General features: G+C 38.0%; 2 protein-coding genes across 3 annotated transcripts; both read left to right on the plus strand.

The window, feature by feature from the left end:
• The first annotated feature begins 4,599 nt into the window (after positions 1-4,599).
• hnmt (histamine N-methyltransferase) lies at positions 4,600-11,934 on the plus strand. Of its 2 annotated transcripts, none has more exons than XM_075479934.1 (7): positions 4,600-4,657; positions 5,170-5,320; positions 7,637-7,689; positions 8,531-8,638; positions 10,430-10,563; positions 10,745-10,838; positions 11,474-11,934. In XM_075479934.1, exons 2-7 carry the CDS (start codon positions 5,184-5,186, stop codon positions 11,824-11,826), a joined length of 879 nt encoding a protein of 292 aa, XP_075336049.1. In that variant the 5' UTR covers positions 4,600-4,657; positions 5,170-5,183; the 3' UTR covers positions 11,827-11,934. The 2 variants fall into 2 exon arrangements, with proteins under 2 accessions (XP_075336049.1, XP_075336050.1); XM_075479935.1 differs by having other exon boundaries at positions 4,611-4,657; positions 5,174-5,320.
• Positions 11,935-15,448: 3,514 nt separating this feature from the next.
• On the plus strand, positions 15,449-20,993 carry LOC142396203 (histamine N-methyltransferase-like). The gene is made up of 7 exons (XM_075478753.1): positions 15,449-15,530; positions 15,894-16,036; positions 16,757-16,809; positions 17,248-17,355; positions 18,550-18,680; positions 19,164-19,257; positions 19,559-20,993. Exons 2-7 carry the CDS (start codon positions 15,903-15,905, stop codon positions 19,909-19,911), a joined length of 873 nt encoding a protein of 290 aa, XP_075334868.1. The 5' UTR covers positions 15,449-15,530; positions 15,894-15,902; the 3' UTR covers positions 19,912-20,993.
• The last annotated feature ends 1,743 nt before the right edge of the window (positions 20,994-22,736 follow it).

Below are 22,736 nucleotides of genomic sequence, written 5' to 3' on the forward strand. Positions count from 1 at the left end.
AGAACTGGACAAAAGTGCAAATAAATTGTTGAACCATGTGGAGAAAAAAAAAGCCCAGTGTTTCCTTCCTGTTTGTGGCACAACTTCAAGGTTCCAAATGAGAAGAACGTTTTTGAAAGAGAAGCTCTAGTCCTGCCAAGATCTTCCTCGACTTTCGAGTCACGCTAAATTGTAATTACTGCAGGCTTCTAGGCAAAGCCCAGAACAGATAAGGAGTGAATAAGATTCATCCTGCCCTTCGGTCAGTTTCCCAGTCTGATAGTCCCTGGATGATTGCGGGCTGCAAGGGAAATAGTTTAAAACGTTGTCTCATCTAATTCATTTATTTAAGACTGTCACTTTTGTTTAAGATGAGGTTGAATTAAAATGCTTGTGTCATGGCCATCTGATCTGTGGTAAAGACGTGGGCTGATCTTGTCATGTCCAATCCATCTCATCTGATCATCTTTCAAGATATATTTGCCACTTTTAGCGAAGATTTATGAACGCAGGCGCAGTTCTGGTTTAATTTATTTAATTTGTCTAAACATGAAAGACGGATCATTCAAATAAAATGTGATCGACTGAAGTTTGTCAGAGGTGAAAGCACAATCAACACTCTGTAGAAACAATGCATAAGCATTAAAATAATGAATATTTATCATTTATCACTGATTCAACATGCGCTCATCAGCATCCCTGCAGATGAAATTGTTACAGATTTCATCACTATCTTGTGGTGTTCAGTCTTCTGTTCTTGAATTCTTCATGAATATTATTTCCTATTGTTTAAGTATTAGAACGTGTATATTACTCTGTCACAACACAGCTTAGTAGGTCATGACAAAAACAGGAAAGGACATGCAAAATGCCAGCAAAAGACAATATTTATTTGATTAAAAATTTAAACTATGTGTGAAATTATCAACCGTGTAAGAATCAGCGAGTCAGTAGTGCAAATGTCGATGCATGATCAATGAAATATGGTGCTGTCAAGTGTAAAACAAACCAAACCGCAAACAAAAAGGTGGCTGTGGGCAGGGTGAGTGCTGAGCCTTATATTGCCTGGATGCACTGGGCCCAGGTACTCAAAAGAAGGCTTGTCTTAAAAGAACCACCCACTAAGTCTCTGGTGTATGAACCTATAGGCAGACCAAAATACAAGTCAATGCTCGAGAGTAACAACAGCTGTTGCCGAGGCCATCACAACTGCTATGTATGGTTTTCCCTCTGTTCCTGAAAGAAAGAATGGAAAGCAAAAGAAGACTAAGACATTCGCTCAGGAATGACCAGCAGGTATCCAACTTGGACCATTAGTTTCATGTTGTTTATGCACAGCTCCAACTCCAAAAAAAGGTTGTAGGCTGTGTAAAATGTAAATAAAAACAGAATGCAAAATTTGCAATGGTCACAAAACCAATATTTTCATAAATCCTTTCTTATTATAATTTCAAGTTTTTATTAACAGGTTTCTATTTTGCCTGGGCCCATTTTAAATTGAGCTTTGGTCTAAAGAAGGTCTGGTTCATGATCACATATGGCTTATTCTCTGTATGATGGAGCTTTAACTTGTATTGTGTTCACAGTCACTGATTTCTGGAAGTGCCAACTAAGAACCCAAAGATCACAGGTGTCCTGTGAGTTTCAGCCGTGTCCTTTCTGCACTGATATCTCTATATTCTTAGAATTGTTTGATGATGCCATGCACTATAGATCATGGAACATTCAAAGTATTTAAAATGTTATATTAGGACACTGATCCATAAATGGCAGATGCAGTTTTTTTTATAAATTGCTAAACCTCCTCCCATCTTTACATCTGAGAGACTCTGCCTCACTAAGGTGCCTTTTTGTATACATAATCATGTTATTGACTTGTTGCCAGCCTATGTTGTTGCAACATATTCCTCCAGCTGTTACTTTTTGGTAACTCTTACATTTCCAGCCTTTTGTTGGCCCTCTCCCAACTTTTTTGAGACTTGTTGCGGCCATCAAATTCAAGATGAGCTAAAACGTGTTCAGTTTGGAAAAAAAACAAAAACAAACATTGATTTATAAGAATTTCTGATCAATACATTGTATGTCCCAACTTTTTGGAATTGGGGTTGTATAACAGACCTCTGGATGACCAAGACTCTCAACACCTTCAGGTTATTCACATTCACATTAAGGCTTGATTGGGTTGGACATCCTTGCTGTCAGTATTAATCAATAAAACGGCTGAAGCATCTTTGAGGAATGATGAAATGTCTTGAGGAACAAAAAGCAAATGTAGTTACCTTTGACTTTACTGGCTGATGGAGGATCACAAGAGTTCTTCCTTGAAACTCTTCACATGTCTTGGTCAGGAATCCCTGCTTGACATATTTAAAAAAAAAAATAGCATAATTTTTGAGAGGTACAGCTAGAAAGGGGAGTAACCTGAAATGGAAGTAACATTTGTATGTAACATTGGATTATCCTAATCGTTTTTTTCTACCTGTTAAAAAAACAGGAGGACTTGTTCAGTTGCAGCTTGAAAAACAGACACAACCGTCAGTGTAAGGATAATCTTTAAAAGCCACTTTTCACTGGTAGGTGACATGAGGTCTGCTTGGTTCTATTTAAGAATTTAGTTCCATTTATTTTATATAAAATTACATAAATTTTACATATAATACAATAAATATAGAGGTACTAAAGGAGGAGAGGACACTTTGCTTTTTAGATGTAGCTAGATAAGTGCAGGGAAGCTCTCATTGAAGACCACAGAGATGACCACGCAGAAGTAATTAAATGATTAATACTGCAAAAGTATGAGATCAAGGCTCTGGGCAGAAAATCATTTCTCCATCGTACACCACCAGCCAAAATTCAGTTTACAGAAAGACCTGGTTTCAATACCTTGAATATATCATAAATACATCCAGGACATCATAATTAAAGGAGTTGTATGTCTTGTATAAATTAGAAATTGATCTAATGGCTGTAAAGCTTATATGCTAGCTATGCCAAAGGAAGACCAAGCTCTCCAGTCTTCCAGTTCGTATCAGTAAGTATGAAATTTCTCACTACTGCCGACGTTACCTGTTACTGTTGTTGATTGCTGACTCGATGGTCACGGGTTTAATTCTCTCTGCAGGCATGTTTTCCTTCAGAGGAGTGTCCTTAGACAAATCCCAACCACCCCACCAGATGTAGACTGGGGTATTTGCATTACAGCAGCGAGGCCAACGAACGCCTTGTGATCATGTCAGAGACGTTACTGACTGATTCATTTGACACCTTTGGAATGACAAAAGGTGTATATAAAAAAAATCAAACAATCCTAACAACACAACTTCATTTTTCAACAAGTATTCATAGTTTCTCGAATTTGATTTGCAATTGGTTCATTGATGCAAGTTTTTCTATTAAAGCTGACATTTATGTTCTGGTCTTTAATTCTCTGAAACTATTTGAACTGCCAGAAACTGGGGATGGCTTAGAATTTCACTTACCCCAACTGTTAGATAAGAATTTAAATCAAAGACAATCCCATCTGATTCTGCTGCACTTTGTCCTAAAGAGCTTATTAACTATTGTTAACATCCCAGCACAAATGGGAAATTGAAAACTCAAGCTGAGAGAGCACACATTATAATTGCTAATCTGTCCGTATGTTCACATTTAGGTCAAAGCATCCTTATGACAAAGTACAGCATCACACAGCCGTGGGGTGGTATACTAATAAACATGATGAACTACCTATAGGTGTTGTACTCTTTGCATAGGTGTTCAACAGTAGCTTTGTGTGTGAGCACAGCTAGACTTGTGTGTGAATGAGAGAGAGAGAGAGAGTAATGAGCATCTGGTACTGAATTAGACATACTTAGTCAGACAAAGAATCTATTTCATCAATTGCAAGAGGGAGTTCTTGCCAATTACATGAATCTTGGTAGAAGAGCGGCAACTTTTCCTCACTCAAATTTTTTTTTTTTCTACAGCTCTCATAATTACACAAAGTCCAAAACCTTTATATCTGAGAGTGCAGAGGTGGCAAATGGAGAACAATGAGGTCAGAGAGATTAGATGGCGCAAGCTCGTGTAATTGATAAAGGAACTTTGAAGTTTAGTCTGAGGTGAACAGACACTGGGCTGTATTTTGTAAATTAAATAAGCAAATCTTTAGCCAGCTAATTTAGAAGATATAAAAAGTATTTTTGAGAAAATTACAAATGTTCCTACATCACACTTCACAGTTATGCTGGTCTTACAAAAATATGCAAAATCAAATAACACGGCACTTGAATTTTTCTTTTTTGTTAAAATATCTATCATATATCTTATCAAAATATCTCCCGTGACACTGAAGCAAATTCAACTTTTAATTCATATCTATACCAGGATATAACAAGTATGAGACAGGAAGTTGTTTAGATACATGTTACGAGACCCTGATTGTATATTTTATTGATGCTGTTATAGCTATTTATTCCAGGGAATTTTCTGAAGCAAATATTCATAACCAATGACTCACCTAACTAACCTTTTGTACTCGGCGATTTGAAATTACACAAAGGCCTTGGAGGACTTTTCTCGTTGGAATGGGCGGTTTTCCTTTAGCCTTGGCCCTCCTTAAAGCGAAGCCGTGACACTGGTGGGAGGGCTCATCCCAGCCAGGCCAGCTCTGCGGAACTCAACCTGCAGCTGTACACATGTAAGTGATATTCGTCGCGTTTTGTCGCAACCTCTCAGCTGCTTATATCACATACGTGCGCCAAGCAAACGATCAAACCTGATCTTAGATCCACTGAGGGAGCAACGGCGTGTTTTTCCACGCATTTTGACCGGGTGTGCTCACGACGAGAGACATTCAGAGACCGCCTGTTGCTTTGCGTTTCCGCTGCAGTTGAAGGCTTTTCTTTTTGTAAAGACTCAGGCAGGTCTGTCGTGTTTGTATTGATAGGAACAAGCAGTGGGAAAGGGTTATTATAACCGAGCCAATATACAACAGAATGAAGTTCGCCTCGGGTTGGATTTTAGCTTTATTCCTGTTCAAACACACTGCACTGAACGACATGCAGCCTACTTTGCGTAAACGAAGACAGTAAATCCACTTGACAAATGTTATTATCTGCGTCGATGAAGCTTGATATTTGAAGGGGTCTACGTGTGCCAGGAAACTTGGTGTGTTCATGTATTTAGAGTGAAAAATGTTTCTTTTCAAAGCCAGATTATGCACCATGGCCTCTCCACTGAAGAGTCTGGTTAATGATGACAACAGGTACCAGAGAGCCTTCCAACTTTTTCTGGAGCGCTCCTCTGAGCATCAGTGTATGCGGGACTTCATCCACAATAAACTGCCAGACATCCTGGCCAGGTAACCCACCTCGTGTAGTCTCCAGTATGTATCCACATGGACACAATATTGACATAGATAGCCTGTTATATTCAATTGTACAAGATGACTTTGACACATTAAAACGTCACAAAATGTGTCAATGTATATAGTGTATTATATAGTACACCCACCATTCCCTCTAGTGACAGAATTATATCAACTATTATAAAGCATTTTTTTGTATGACATATTTCGTCATTGTTTGATTACAGGAGCTGATAAGAGACACCTCCAGAAGCCACTAAAAATGCCAAAAGACCAGGAACAGTAATATTACAGAACCTAACAATATTAAGATTAAGATTAAGACAAAAAGATACAATGTTTTAGTTTACTCTGTTGTACAAAAAAACCCAGAACAACGCAAACAAAAAATAACTGACCAAACATTTTTACTCGACAAGAGCTTATTTGTTAGTCTGAAATAGATCTGGGATGGCTAACTTAATGAATATAACTTTTGTTACAGTTTCTGGTGAATAACATACCACAGAGGAACAGTCTGACGTTGTAAAGTTGCGCGTTAAGTAAATGTGTTAAGTATATAAACACGTTTCATTCGTATTATCATGGCCATCAACCACAGCTCGAGTGTCCTCTGATTTATGGCCTGCACTGAGCAGAAGGAGAAATGATCATGGTCCTAATCTTTGCATCAATTTAAACCTGCATAGGTGCTCCGGGACAATTTCAGGCCTGGGGAATGTGCAAAACAAAAGTTGTTGTACTTTGCATTGGGTCAGAGGCGCATAGTTTTGAGGTTTAAAACGTTCTGGGTGAAAAGTTTAAATATATATTTAGCTAATAGCATTGGATGTAATTGGTAAAATGAATAAATATGTGAAATGCAGAGTACTAGTACTCCTTTTGACAACTCCCTGCTTCTCTTACTATGCCTTATGCTCCTGTTTATTGTCTGGCAATAACTTCATGTGCATATTCTATAAAAATGGATAGATGGGGAAAAAAAACAAAAAAACAAGGATAATTCCAGAGAATGCTCTCCATCCATATGTAAAGGAAACCCCCTCGCACTGGACATCAGAGATCATAGAATATTTTAATGAATAATGAACACCAAACAAAACTATGTTGAAATGACAGGTTAAAAAAATAAAAATCAGTAAATCGGCTAACAAATACAGTCGGTTCAGAAAACAAGGTATCTCTGATACAAGTTTATCTGCTGAAAGGCTTTTTAAAAAATGTGAATTCACCACAGTTTTTGCCTTGGAAATAAACCTATAACTTGTGGTGTGACATGCCACAATTGTTGCTGAATAACTGGAGTAACACAAGTCAAGAAATGTTCTTGAACTTTAAGCAGCTGGTGGGTGAAACTAAGAACAGGTTTCATTCCACAATATCAAGTAATGTAGGAGTAAATTCTGACAAATGTATTCCACAGCATCGGTTGTCTTTATAGTGTCGGAATATCTTCATGTTAAGTTTCTACATCACTAGCAGGTAATTGACCATTTATGTAAACTATGCAAACTTCAGAGAGGTTCGAATGGAAGGCATACAGATATTATGATGAATTTATTTTATCCACGTGTATTTTTTTTTTTTCATCAAACATGTTACAATGTTCAGCACAAGAAAATAATTCAGTTTTGAAATGTTTATGTTCTCCAGAAAAACACCGACCTTTTAATAAATACAGAGACGTGAGAAAATTAGTGTGATATAAGAGATATCTGGGTTACAGAGACCATTAAGTTACATAACCCATGCAAATAGATTATCATGTCTCGCTTTTTATTACAGAAAAACTGTCAACAGTGGGGGTTTTTGTTGTTGTTTTTCCTACCTCTATCCCAAAACAGAATATGTAAAGGTCATTGTTGTCACCGTACGTGCTAAATCTATTAACTGACTACATAAATGTACAGAGTAAGCAGCCAGAAATTATGTGCAAGATCCCTGGATTATTTTTCTCTTGGTATAAGCTGTAGGAGATGACTGACATGCTGCAGAGAGCCAAAGCAAGCTCCCTTTGACAGCCTACGAGGCAGATCAGAGACAAATCTGGAGAGATATGATTCACGAGTTAATTAAAAGGTGTAATCGTGTTATTAAAAATCAGACGTTGAGTGACAGAGCACACCATAGCGACAATCAAAGCCTTGGTATTTGTAGATGTTTCATTCGCTAGTTCAGAACATCTCACATCCCCAAGCGTCAGGCAGAACTGACAGTTACAGGCCCAGAAAAATGTGACCCACATTTGGCAGGTTGGAGGCTGTGAATTTCAAGGCTTTGCTTCTCACAAGATTTCTACTCTCCCCTCAGCATCGGAGATGGAAAGTCCCATCTGAATGTCATTGGCGTTGGAAGCGGAGCTGGTAAGAATACACACCACAGGACACCATCACTGCTGAACTGACCTTATGTGCAGTGTGACACAGTAAATAACTGGGTGGCCTCTGCGGCAGACGGCTGAGGTGAGGAGGCGTTGGTGAATCAGACTTCCGCTACTGTTGCTGTTGCAGGGTTCTCATTTATGGCTGCTGCAAGAAAAAGAAAAAAAAAAAGTCTGAGAAAGTGACCTCATCATTATATAGTTTTTTTCCGCACATTGTCATAATTCAGCAGTTTTTTAAAAAAAAAACATTTTTTACAGAGCTAGCACACTACATACCCCCAGAGTGCTGTTACCCTTTACTTATGTCAAAGGCAGTCCTTTTAATTTACCTGAGCTGTCATGTCTTTGTCATAATGGATTCTCTAATGGACTGTAATATCCATTAGAATGACTACAAACTCCCCTGCAAGGTATTATTCGATCTAATCAAAACGATTCAGCACATGTCCACATCAGCTCCTTCGCTTAAATGTACTCCTCTGCACAGTACATGGCAATTTGTCACCCTCAATCAAAGCTACAACGAGATCTCCTCTCTGGTGCTAAATGATGCTAAATTAAGTATCAAAGTGGTATCTCTCTGCTCTAGTTTTCTGTTTACTTTGTCTTTTCTTCCAAAGTTGCCACATGAAATGCAGGATTTTCTGTAAACTGAAAGTGCTTGTAGATATGTCTTGCTTTAATTTCCAGAAACGTTGGAATGATACTCGACTGACAAATTTCTCCTTTGGAGTTTGGGTGCTGTGGGGAAAGTGGGTCAAAATTGTATTTGCAAGATAGGCTTTTTGTTGTTAGAATCAAACCTGCCTTGGTGCCTTTAGGTGAGATTGACCTCGAGATGTTCTCTGAGCTCCGTCAGAAGCACCCAGGGGTGACGGTGGAAAATGAGGTGGTGGAGCCTAGTAGCCAACAGCTGCATAACTACAAAGGTACAGTCTTTACAGGCACTCTGTTCTCTCACATTGCTCAAAATGCATCTTTAGGTTCACATTCTCCCCAAAACATGGTTCAATATTTAATTTAACTACAGAGAAAACGGTATATTTTTTATTGTATCTTTAATGCTGAAACTGTTTTAAAGTGGCCGTTGGCTTTCTCTTCAATGAATTAGTAATACGGTGGCTCGTCTATTAGTAGAAAATAGTCCTTGAACCACCAGTACTACCGTAGGTCTCAGAACTGATGTGAGCAAGAATCCACTCCTCAGAATTTTTCGAGTAGAACACTGAATCGTTATCTGCTGCTTCATCATCAGTGGTTTTGCACAGAAAGAAAGAAACTGTCTGCTCCACTTATGCACTCATAGATCTTCTATATTTAAAAGACGTACTAATGAAAGTTGAAATATAAGTGAATATCCACTGTTTACTAATTTGAAAGTTGGACTTTCGCAGTATCTGTTGTGGGTGGATCTCTTTGTTTGAATTTTCAGGCTTAGTGTCTCTTGACTCACATGCATATCGAAATCCTTTGGGATTGCTAGACTTAAACAGAAAGACCGCAGATTTAGATGAGCAACTGAAACTATTTATTTGGTAATAAGTAATTAATTCATGAGAATTGTGTCATATGTCAGCTTGAATTCAAGTGATTTTGTGGTGTAACATTAAGTATGAGATTTGCAATAAACATAGAGTGTCACTGTCATTACTGACAGCCTACTGCATTCAGCCATGCTCAGACATGGCAGAGTCAATGATTATTTTTTTCTTGTGAAATCTGTCTTGAACTTTGCCCTCTGTCATCTAGTTCTCCTCAGTGCCACGAGTGTGAAAAATAAACCTGTTACCCTTTGGCCGAGACTCTTTGGTAAAGAAAATTTAGGTCATGAGGGCCATCCTGGTGAAAAACACAATTCAAATTAAATCAGAACTGTGTTTTTTTTTTTTTTTTTGTAAGTGCATTGCCAGCATAATGCACTCACAGAAAATCTACCAGACTTGTGCTTTGTGCTGCAAATGTACCTGATGAAGGCTTTCTGTGAATTTTAACATTACAAAAATTCCCACTTTGATTTCGCTTTATTAGATAGGATAAAGATATTCTAGAATAAAGCTAGACCCCCCATGCTTGTGCTAAGTGGTTCTGCTTTTTCTGATTCAGTGTGATACGACACAACTGTTTGGTCTTTGTTTTCAATGCAGAGGTGCGAATTACGCTATTTTCTTTTTTAGGCAACATGACGAGCATCAACTGCAACTTATATGACCTGAAATAACCAAGTTATAAACGTGTTGATGGCAAGCTTTTGATCCTCTTTGGGACCTTGTAGAATACAGTTTTGTAATGATATTAATCATTTTGCTGAGTTAGATCTACTCAGCACTGTGTTAGCAGTGCACTGCACTTACTGTCATTTTAGTTAAAAACAAAATGCATTTCCACAGCTACTCAAAGAACTTTACAAGACAGACGAGTTAGAATATAATGATTAAGATGTTTTACTGCACTGAACTCAGATCTGTAGATTTTCTGCGTTCTTGAGAAATAACACCTTTTATCTCATAATGACATTTCTCTCCATATTACTAAACTGCTTTAAAATACAGTGGTTTGTAAAGACGAAAGTAATGAAATGGTTTTGCAAAAAAGTGCACAAGGGACATGTCATCTGCACAAGGTAATGAGGAACAGCAGTACCAGTTCTAAATTTTGGGATTGTAACTTAGATAAAAATACACATTTCACTTTTTGAAATATTCTTTTTTGTTTGTCTTCAGTTTTAGTGTCACAGAAAAAAACAGACTTAGATTACATCAAGTTCACCTGGAACAAGATGACCGCCTCTGAGTTTGAGGAGCACTGGAGAGTGAAAAAGATGACAAAGAAAGCAGACTTCATTCACATGATACAGGTTGGTGCTGATGTGCTTCTAGCTCCTGGACTGTATTTTTGATGTATCTAGGTCATATTCATTAGGTGGCTCTGTAGGTCTGCAACAATTAATCCCATTAGAGCATCTGTCTCGCAAGGCATTATAATTAGACGCTCTATTAATACAGTTACCAGCTCATTATGCTTGGTGAAATCGACAGATGTTGTACTATGTGAAGGATCCTGGCGCCACCATCAACTTCTTCCAGAGTCTCCTTAATAAAAATGGGAAGCTTCTTATCATTCTGGTGTCTGGTAAGTGGACTGATATACCTACTACCATACTTGTATTCAGGGATGAAAGAATATCCAGTTTTTTGAATATCCAGTTGATGGTAGGTTACAGTTTCTACACACTCTCCCAGAAATAAACTGTGGTGAACGTTACCTGGAACAAAATCTGCCTTAAAGCTGCAGTAGGCAAGTTTTCAAAATTACGAGTCTAAAGTCGGAAAATTCGAACTGATACAACTTTCAGGTCCCTCCCCCAACCTCTAACAAGCTCCGAATCGCCCCCCAAAACCCTCCCCCTCTGTGGAAGAGGTTGTGCACGTGAGTTCACACCAGTGTGAGCGCACACAAGCTGGGGCAGACTCACGCTCAGCAGCGTGTGCACAAGCTGTGATTGACAGGTAGGATTCCTCCACCCTAACTTGATTGGTTAAAAACAGCCGGGAGCGCTCGGTTTTTGCAAGCATGATTACAGGCTTCAGAGGGAGCTACGGATTTCGTTATTTTTCCTAAACAGCCTATTTAATATTCTACTTCCAGAATCCCATGACAGTTCAAGCTAATATGACTAAAAAAAAGTTGCCTACTGCCGCTTTAAAACATTGTCAGTACTTGTAAGCATGCTAATATTGGTCTTATTTTTGCGGCAACTGTTCCAGGGGAGAGTGGTTGGGGAAAGTTGTGGCGGACCTACAAGAACCAGCTCTGCAACACCGAAATAAGTCAGTGTGTGACCACTGGTGACATCAAAAGCCTCCTGGACTCCAAGGGAGTGGGCTACCAGAGCTATGAACTGCCATCTCAGATGGACATCAGCGAGTGTTTCACTGAAGGAGATGAGAAGGGAGAGCTGCTTCTTGATTTTCTCACTGAGGTGCTGGACTTCAGTAAAACAGCACCACCAGAGTTGAAAGCAGGTGTATTGGAGTTGCTCCGGCACGAAGACTGTAGTGTGGAGTCCGAGGGCAAAGTTATCTTTAATAACAACCTTGGAGTTATTGTAATAGATTAGCTAACTTCAGAAAACATGCTAGTATAGTGGCTGTTCAATTTGATTTATAAAGTAGACCGTGACGTAAAGACAGTGAATGACCATCGCTTTATCTTTTTTTTTTTTTTTTTTTTTTTTTTTTTTTTAACTGTCGTACCACCCTTTATCCACACAGTTTACTCTGTCCATGTATAGCTAATGCGTGTTGATTGTTACTGATTATTTTGATCCATTATGTTTAATCTTGTAAATTATTGTGCAAAATGAACACGTCGACTGTATGTTTTCTCATATTATTCTCAATATCAATTTGAATTTTCCCACACAGTCACAGACTTTAGTCTCAGATCTCACCATCATACAATTTTTCTGGGCTTCGAATCTGATAAGTAGAAAATTGGAGAATAACGTTTCAAGGGAATTAAGCTCTTCATTTAAGATAAGCTGAAGGTATCTTTGTATTATGTATTAGATATGACATGTATCCGATAGATGGTTGTAGGTACTATTTGTATCATTAAGAGCTTGAACTAACAAATTAAAAACTGCATCGGCAATCCTATTTTAATTGTCAAGTAATTGCAGAAGTGACTTGAGTAGTGCCTACTAAAGACAAGACCCTGAAGGTTTGAAGCTACTTTGGAGATTTTTAATGTTGGATTTTTTAATTGTTATTTCATCAGTGACTGAGGAATCTCAGCATTCTCACATATTTGGTGCACTAACGTGACAACATTCTAACCTGTAGAATAACTTACAAAATGTCCTTTGAATTGAACACCATGGCCAACTACCCATACCAACTACAACGGATGGAAATTAGCCCAAGGCTAAAATCTGACAGATTCACACATGAGTATTCATTAATGTGGACTGTCCCTATTTGAACTGACACTATATATGTACAGGTGAAATCCAGGTTGAAAACAACTGTTTGTTTGACTTCAGCCAAATTTGCGAACTGTTGGCACCATCTTGAGGGCAGCATGAGCATTACAAGCCAAGTTATATTTGTAGTTAAAACACACAAAGTAACTTATCACTCCTCATAATACTAATCTACACAAGATCACCTGATTTAAAAGAAATGATTCATATCTGCACTGAACTTTTTTTTCTTTTTTTTTTTAAGTTGGTGTTTGTTTTGTTTTTCTATGTTTTTTTTTTTTTTTTTACAAAGATGGAAATAAAAATTGACAACAAAGATAGTAAGCTATTAACTATGACAGTTGCAGAAAAAGTGCTACAGTACACCCAGTAACTGGGTCTGTTGTTTCAGCAGAAGTTCAGTTATGTAATAAAACCAGTGTTGCCATATCCTGTGACAGAAACAAGCATCCAGATATGTGAAAACAAATCCAAGTGAGTATGGACTATTTGAGGAGGGGAGGCCACTTCCTGATACATTGAAATTACAATCTGGCCAGCAATAAAGAGAAAATAATCACTGATTAAATTCAATTAAACCCCACACTTCAAACACACACAGAGCAGTTAGGTGGGATGATCTTTTAAGCAAGTGTTAATACTTTGAATATATATCATCTAAAGTAAAAATAGGCCCACAAAAGTATACTTGAAATGACTGAAGTACACTGATTGGGATAAAGACCCATCTCAGACTTCTTTACATTATTAAAGTTTTTTTTTTTAAATGACAACAGATTCCATAAATCAGGTGTGGTTGTAGTTTATAGAGACACCTGTTCCAGGGCTTCTCACTTAGTGTTGGTTCAGTTCAGATCAATACCATTACATTATTTGAATCAGTCAGTCAACACCTACAGTTGGATAGTGAATTTCCCATAGTAAAGGAATTCCACCTGAAGCTTTTATATTTTGCCTTAACTGTAACTGCAACACAAACCTACTGAAAATCATAAAAAGGAGAATTTGAACATAATTGATGCCAGTTTGAAATGTACATGCCATCCTGGTTACGTGTGGATACAATTCACAGCACTGACAATTATTCCTGATGATATGATCCAAACATTTCAGTTTATTCACCATATTTAACTCATGGTCTGCTAAACAGATCAACCTTAATTGTAATTGTTGAGTTAAACACAATGTCATACTGTGCGCCAACTCATGCAGAAGTACATTACATTATTGACTGGAATTGTTTATTTGTTCAATATTGTCTAACATAGCAATTATATCTAATTTTAATTTACTTTCCATAATACAGGTAGCGTATGATGACTTAAAATCCTGATAAAGGAGTTTGTATGAATGTTTGCTTTTGCTTGTAACATTTTGACATGAAAAAGGAGCTGTTTGGGGAGAAGTGTAGGCACATAATGGCGTTTACACTTCTGGACCTGTATCTAGGGCTTTCTGTACCGCTCCTTAAAGCTAAGAGGGTTGTTGTGTTGATGATGCTGCTTGATTATAACTTCCAGGAACTATTTAGATGCTCCATAATCCGCCAGTGGTGAATAAGACAAAAACATAAACAACAAAACAATAAATGGTCCATTGGGGTGAACGGAGATGACGCCACTCTGTATCATTTAAGCGCTCTACGCAAGGCCGGATTAACCATATGGGCAATTGAGCAATTGTCCAGGGGCCCTCGACCTCTAAAGGGCCCCAGGGCAGTTGAGGAGCACAAGCAAAATATCATATTATCTCTGGCTTATATGTTAAACTGTCCGCCTGAGCCGTTACCCTCTTCCATTGGTCAGCCCGTATGAGGATCAAAGGTGACGCCAATCAACGGGTTGCGTGATGTCAAGTGTCTGTACACAATTCAAAAAATGCAAACAGGGAGAAGCTAAGTGGGAGCCCTAAATGGAAATTAAAAAAGAAGGACATCAGAAACAAAGAAAATGGAATGTAGATACCGAAAATAGGTCATTTCTTCACTATAACTTGATTGTCATTGTCTTGTCTGTGGACTTCCTCTGTGACGTCTCTATCAGTTCAATACATCTGTGTTGGGAATAGGTGTTATTAAATAAATATCAGATGCTTTGAAAGTAGTTGCTTATTCCTTTTTTTGTGAAAATGGAGGACACTACCTTCCCTCTCTGTGTCGTGGCTCAATTTTTGGCCTTGACAAGAGGACATAGTGGTGGATTTGTAGTTCTAGGAGCATTTCCACATCTGTACATCAAAATGCACTTGATGACAGTTAGTTATTGAAGTATTGAGTATATTTACTGTATATTACTGTCATTTATTCTGTATTTTGCCAGATTGTGGTGTTCCTGGGGTCGTGATCATGGGGCCCTTGACTATTGTTTCCCAGGGTACAGCGAAGTGTTGGTCTGGCCCTGGCTCTACGGCTCCTTGCTGCATTTTTATCTGTATTTCCTCTTTTACCCATATTTTGGTACTGAACATTGTTAGCAAAGTTGCTATGAAAACTACCCTAAATAGCAATTTTTTTTTTTTTTTTTTAAATTTGACTAATTTTAGTAACTTATGTGTGGGATTAAGGCAAGGAGTGTTGGATTTATGCTTCTTTGGAAAATAATAATATTCTTTTGGGGAAAGCACAAATAGGCCTAATCAACTTCAGTTTGGCAACTTTAGCAATCCGCGAAGGCCAAGTGATCAAGTCGCTTATAAAAAGCGGACCTGGCAACTTTTTACCAAAACTCATTGGAACGAGGACAGCCAGCTTGTGGGCGGAGACCACAGGGGGAGAACAACTGCTTAAAAACGTGGTGGAGCAAAGGACTCTGTCCGTTCTCCAGATCGACAAAAACAAGGTAATTATTAATGCCTGAGTGCCACTTAATCAATAAGTACGGAAGAGTATTTGGGCCAGGCATAAGAAAAAAATATTTATATTTTGCCTGTCGAGAATAAAGTCGACATGTCGAGAATAAAGTCGACATGTCGAGCATAAAGTAATTAGATGATGGACCAGAGGAGTTGACTTTTTTCGCGAAAATTCGACTTTATTCTCAACATGTCGACTTTAATCTCGACAGGCAAAATATTATTATTTTTTCTTATGCCTGGCCCTAATACTCTTCCGTAAATAAGTGATTTGGAGTAAGCTCGTCATATTTCTTTGTTGTCAGTAATTTGTTTTATTTTATTTAAAATGACGATTTATTGAATTGCAGGGATCAATCATGAGTGCAGAGGCAAAGCAGACCTGTTATGAGGGCACCGGTGTCAGCAGCTTCCAGATCTACCTGGAAAAATCAGGAGAGCACAATGCAATTCTCCAGTGTGTTCAAAACGTCCTGCCTGGAGAATTTCTAAGGTACAACAAGAAAGGTTCAGGTTTTTTTGGGTTTTTTTTTTTAAGATATCTTTGATATTCCCCTCTTGCTTCTGAAGGGAGCTCATGTAGATCTATCTATCAATAGCAATATGGCTTGTTAAAAAGTTGCAGGTTTTTTTGGGTTGTTTCTTTTTGCAAAAGAGATGCAACTATCTAATGTTTCTGCAGACGCTAAGCTGGTAGGGCTACCAATACAACTCCAAAGTCCTTCTTACTGGACATACTTTCTACAGGTATGCTTCCCATGCGCCCAAACTGTAATAACACTGGGGTCAGTGGCAGGGCCGTGCAAATTGGCTACAATTTTCCTTTGAACTATTGTAGTTTTTGAGTTTGTGATTAATTTCTATCAGGCATGAATGAATTTTAAGTCGTGGTTTACACTGTAAATTTCTCTTTTCATTTAGCCTAATTTATGGTTTTCTTGGCCAGACTAATTGCAATGACAGTAAATATTATTTGTGATCCTCACTGTGAAGTGTTGTGGCAGCGACACTGCAGACTTCCTTTTTCTTTTTCTTTTTTTTTCAATCTGGGAGAGTAGCAGACCACACAGTGAATTCTTGAAGTCAGAAATCTAAACCGTCCAAGCAAATATTTTCCAAATTATTTGCATTTATCCACCAAGTGACTTACATTAAACAGTATTTTAGCTGTTCCATAGCATTTCTTTCTGGATGATTTTCACCTCTGTTGCAGAATTGGAGCAGGTAAAAGCAGCCTGAATGTTCTTGGTGTTGGAAGTGGTGGAGGTATGTATTTAAATACAACTTTTATAACCATAAAAGTTACCCCTCATCCAAAACAAACTTCAGATTATCATTACCTAATACTACGAAGGTGCAATGACGAGAATTCACAAACACAATAATTGGTGGCGCTGATTGGATATTGGAGGACTGTCAACACTGCTGCAGTTATTGCTGTGCCCCACCACGGATCGATATTGATCAAAGTTCACCATGATTACTGCACAACAACGCTATCGAAGTCTGTTCCTGATGAGAATGATAAGAGTGCACAGAGAAACTCCATCTTAGATATTTATTTTTGACATGATATCCTGAAATTAATTTGAATGTTTTGGGAAAATATCTTGAGTCTAATAGAATTCTTTTAGTATTTCAACATTACAGCATTACACAGAGGGGCTGTGATTTTAAAGTTTTAAACTTGACGGTCTGTTCCAGGTGAGATGGATGCTCAGATGCTCACCACACTGCAGTCGGCATTCCCATCAGTTCCCATCACTGCTGACATCGTGGAAGGCAGCTCTGAGCTCATAGACAACTTCAAAGGTACTGACCGTTCACATTTCTACCACGCCCTGAAATGTTTATTTTTATGACAAGGAGATCGTAACACGGGTGAAATAATGTTTGATTGAAATTCACATTGTTCACATACATGTAACAACAGGAAATGTTGTTTAGCAACCATCTTTTTGCTGTTACTGAGAGGAGTTGAGAGAGTTAAAGGATTAACACTCTGTAAAAGGCTTAAAGTTGAACATTCACAGTCATCATTAGGAAAGCCCAAGTGATGCAAATATGAAAGCTTCGTCAGTACTCTGACCCCTCCAACCTTTACCCCACAACCAGCAGCTCTGCACTACTCTAAGCAACTTAACTACTCTGACAATTTAAATAACTGATGTCCACAAAGCAGGAGAAGGCTGTATGTGTGTATATATATATATATATATATATATACATATATAAAAATCCTGAGTATTTTCTGCTAGAGCTCCTGAGCTTGTAAGATAATTAAGAAAACAGCAACGGTAAAGGTCAACTTGAGGTGTGGAAGGAAACACTACTATAGGAAAGGCAAATCAAGCCCCAGATGGAATGCAAATGATCTTCAGGAAGACAAAGCAGACTCTGCAGGGGCGATGCTCTGTTCACAGCTGCACAAATATGACCTTCTTGGGTAGGTAGTAGTTTACAAATGAGCCCCTAAGTAATTCTGACGTGTTTTGGAAACAAGTTATATGGATTTATTAAGTTTAAATGGAGCTTTCTGTCTGAAACATGCAAAATTATGTTTGGAAGGGGAAAACAATGCTGAATTTGAATTAAAAGAACATGTCTTCCAATATGAGGCATGGTGTGTTGGATTAATCATGCTTTGGACTTGTGCCACATTCTGTTGTTCTGGTAATATCTCCATGGTACCTTAGACAGTAACTTGACATTTGAACTTTGGGGAGGGGTATACAAATAAAAAAAATGTTTGTATTTATTTATATATACATATATATATATATATTTGTTATTAATAATGATAATAATAATAGCGCCTAGGCCCATATAAGTCTAGTTGCTTGTATACATACAGGAGCCCCAACCGCATTATCTAAGTGTTTGAGTCTGTCTTTCAGAGCTTAATTTTTGCATTATTTCAGTTGGACAAACATGTTTACAGGCATTTTCAAAGTCGGGTTTTGCTCGGAATAAAATAGTTGTCTGTTCTTTTTTTTTTTTTCTAAGCTCTGGTAGCAAAGACTGCCAACCTTCAGAAGATCCCATTTTCTTGGCACATCATGGCCAGTGAGGACTATGCGAAGGAAGTGACAGCAAAGAGAGACGTGAAGAGGTTTGACCTCATACATATGATTCAGGTACTGCTGTGCTTCTGCCCACCAAACTGTCACTTTGCTAAGTTTGATCCACCTGCCTGTGAAAAATACTGCCCTGTAACTCAAATGTAGGCAATTCTATGGCAGTGACAGTTGATTAGGATAAGAAGAACGTGGGTTCTCTTTTATCCGCTGGACTTGACTTATCTTTTCACATTGTCTTTGCTGCCTGTCAATTTTTTTTTTTTTTTAATTATTTATTTATTTTTTAAATTAATAAATTTTTTAAATTTATTTTCTTAAAAGAAAAACTGGTGGTTACTATGTCACTGCTAGTCGAATTCAGTGGTGCCCACCACTTTTGGGCAGACAATAGTGTGTTATATTAGTAATCTTATGTTAGCTATGCGGCAACAAACGTGTCTGGAGCGGACATACCTTAAATGAAAACAAAAGGTGGCTTTTGCATTAACATTATTCAGAAATTCTTCAAGTTAATTTTCCCCTTAATGCTCTCCTCTACAGATGGCCTACTATGTGGACAACCTTTCTGAAACTATCAAGTTTTACCACAACCTTCTGAAAAATAATGGCAGGCTTATGATCATCATTGAATCAAGTAAGCAGTTTCGAATTAATTTGCCTGTCACACAGCAATTTTGTGTAGGTCCAATTCTTTAGCAGTGTAAAGCTACGAGACCAGTACTGACTGAAAAGCAAAAGGTTGGATCATCTTTCAAAAATATGATTCAGACGGTCTTTTACATTGTCATTGTTGGAAGAACAGTACCCTCTTCAGTTTGGTTGTTGTAAATTAAATTTGTAGATATCCTGGTTGAAGTGGAAACGTGCTGTGCATACGATTTCAGTAATTACAAGATTGTGTGTGTGTGTCATTATGTTTCTGTCATTATATTCAGCCAACAGTGGCTGGGACATCCTGTGGAAGACTTACAGCAAGGATCTGTGTGTCTGTGCCATAAAGGAGTACCGTGCATCCATGGAGGTTGTTGCTTGTCTGAAGAGCCAGGGTCTTACATATGTGGAACATTCAGTTCCCAACAGCTTTGACATCACGGAGTGCTTCAACCCAAGCAGCGTAACTGGAGAACGTCTGCTGAGTTTCATGACAGGACAAGACCACTTCTACGAATCCTTCACCCCAGAGATTAGAGCAGGCATATTAGACCTTCTTAGAAGCAAATGCAGCACTGAAAAAGATGGCAGGGTATTCTTCAACAGTAATTTGAGCTGCATTCTTGTTCATGCTTGAATAAGTCTAGGTCATACTGTGCATTTTGATTGCTCTTTATACTACATGTTTGCTCAAATGAATTGATGAATACTGTATGAATAGATGATGCCTTCCAAAATCACATCTAGAGATAAACAACTATATCTAAATAACAACCTGGTTGGTCTGTTGGAAAACTTTAATCAGAAATGGACGTCTTTCAAATATGACCTTCTTTAATAAAGCCCCACAGTCAGTGTTGTCATAAACGTAATGAATGCAATAGCACCTGAATGTAGAGAAGGCATTTCCTGGGAAGAACCCACAGACATTTTATAACCTAATTCTGCCGAGAGTCTTTCATTGTTGTGAGTTTATAGCCTGCAAAGTAATCATGCTTCCATATTGTTGTTCCCTCTGCGTCACTTTTGGCCACAGCAGGCAAGAATATTAAAAAGCTCCAACAGCCCATTGTATACTGTTTGATAAGGGTTGTGTTGCACTTAGCAGCTAAAGAACCACGTTTCCATCAAGAGTAAGAGAAATATCGAAACGGCTAAGGACTTACAGGGAATTAAACTTTTACTGCTGTCAGTTCCACATGCATTGTAAATTAGCTTCTTAGGCCCTGAACAGGAAAGCTAACATGGCGATATTGACTAATAAATGTGAAAATCAACATAAAACAATTATTAACAAACTATATTATTGTGTCATTGAATCTGTTTTTGTCGTCTACAATGGGCAAAAGGGGCATTCGGTCTCATTGAAACAGGTCAGGTGTTACTGAGTGTAGAGTAAGTTAAGTTGAACTTTTTTCTAAAATCCACAGTTCTCCTGTGGAGGTTTGAGGAGACCATCGAGATAAAATGCTCAAATTCAATAACATTATTGGATAAATTTTCACATAAGTCTAGTGTCTAGTCTAACACTCGGTGGAAAAAAAAAAATTCTGTTGAAAACACTAAATTCAGCTCTTCATGTCCAACTCTTCCACAAAATACATACCAGACTTGAGCTTGGGTCTGCAAAAATGATTCCCTGAAAAAAAAATAAAAAATGAATCACCGTCCTGTAATAAATTGAACAATGATTTATTCAGCCATATAGCAGTGCTGTGGATACAAATGTAAGACTTTCAGGGACTGTACATTTTTTAAATCTATAGTTTGTAGCTTTACAGTCACAGAAGCCTTTGAAAACATAAAAAATGTGTATCGAACAACATGACTGCCTCTGATTTTTTTGTACTATTCAAAAGTGGACAAAGACTTTATTCACATGATAGTAGCTGGTACTGAATTGTCTCTTGAAATGTACTTTGTACATATCTAGGTCACATTCACTTGGTGACACTTGGTAGCAATTAATCCAATTAGAAAACATTTCTTGCGTAGTATCATAATTATACTCTCATTGAATGCACTTGCTGATTCATTATATGCGATGATATGAATAGATGCAAATGCATATTTTTTTCCCAGTGTATCCTCAATAAGAACGGGAAAATTCTTATCATTGTAGTGTCTGATACTTTATATGGCTTTCTTCTATTTTCCATGTGGCCTGGTTTAGGCTGCAGTATACCAAATGTTAATGGCTTTGTTCAAGAACAAAGAATATTCTTGCTTCTTCCCTAATGTTTTTTAAACATTTTTAAAAAGATATATGCACTAATTAAACAGAATATAAAACATAGGCCTAACTGCAATATGATAGAGAAACCCTTTGCTTTGGGAAATACATATCAACATAACTCGATAAATTATTGATAAATTGTAGTAGAAAATGTGAAGTTGTTAGGAGAGTGCGTACACCAAAGCTGTGTATTATATGCAGCTTCCGTATCATCTTTTTATGCACGTTGTAAGATAGCTTTTGAAACCATGTTTTAGTCAATTTCTGCTTCACATTACAGAAAGATTAACAGTCTAAATTCATGAATAAATGATAAATGATGCCCTTGACAATGACAAGAAAGTCATCAATTGTTTTTATGCCGACACTTTTTTCAAATTTACTGACTCGTGCCTCAGAGCACCCCCCCCCTTCGCCTGATTGCAGCTGGGACAGGCTTCAGTACCCCCGCGACCCTGAAATGGATAAGGTAGGTACAGAAAATGGATGGATAGATTGATTGATGCTTGAGAGTTTCTGCTCTAACTGTGTGACGGGATGCTTTTGAACCGTGAAAAGCTGTGTTAACTCATGTCTCACGATACCTTCCTCTTCCTGACGTGTCTTGGTATGATCACGGCGTCCCATCTGTCTGCAGCAGTCTTCATTTTCTCTGTTCCTACTGTTCTCATCACTCCAGTACAGCTTATAGAAATGATGCAATCCAAATCGGGCAGCGCTATGCTGCTGAAGTGAAAGACAACAACTTTCTGGAGCTCTTCCTGCCTGCCTTTCTGACTATCATAGAAAAAAAACCTTTCAGATATCGACAGCACATACAAGTTACCACTATATGTTTGTGTGGCACAGACAGATGCTGCTTGCATCTGCTTCACACATAGAAGATATGCAGTATCTTGCTTCAAACACTGATGATCCTAAGCTCCTCGAGATGAAGAGTCTGCTCTTATTGTCCATCACTGATACAACCAACAACTGCTGAGTAATTCTGGGAGATGACAGGACTCTTCGGTTGTAGTGGAAGTCTGAGATGTACTGAATGGAGATGAATGGGGATAGTGCAGTCATTTGTGGTGGTCCTGTGCTGCTACTGAGCTTCTCAGAAACACAACCTCCCAGTCTCACAAACTGGGGCCTATTTGTTAGATAATGATTATCCAAGAAAATTGTGGAGACATCTGCTTTTTAGAACACAATCCTCACAATGCTGTCTGTTTTACCCAAAG

Source organism: Odontesthes bonariensis, chromosome 12 (assembly GCF_027942865.1).
Source record: "Odontesthes bonariensis isolate fOdoBon6 chromosome 12, fOdoBon6.hap1, whole genome shotgun sequence".
Taxonomy (NCBI): Eukaryota; Metazoa; Chordata; class Actinopteri; order Atheriniformes; family Atherinopsidae; genus Odontesthes; species Odontesthes bonariensis.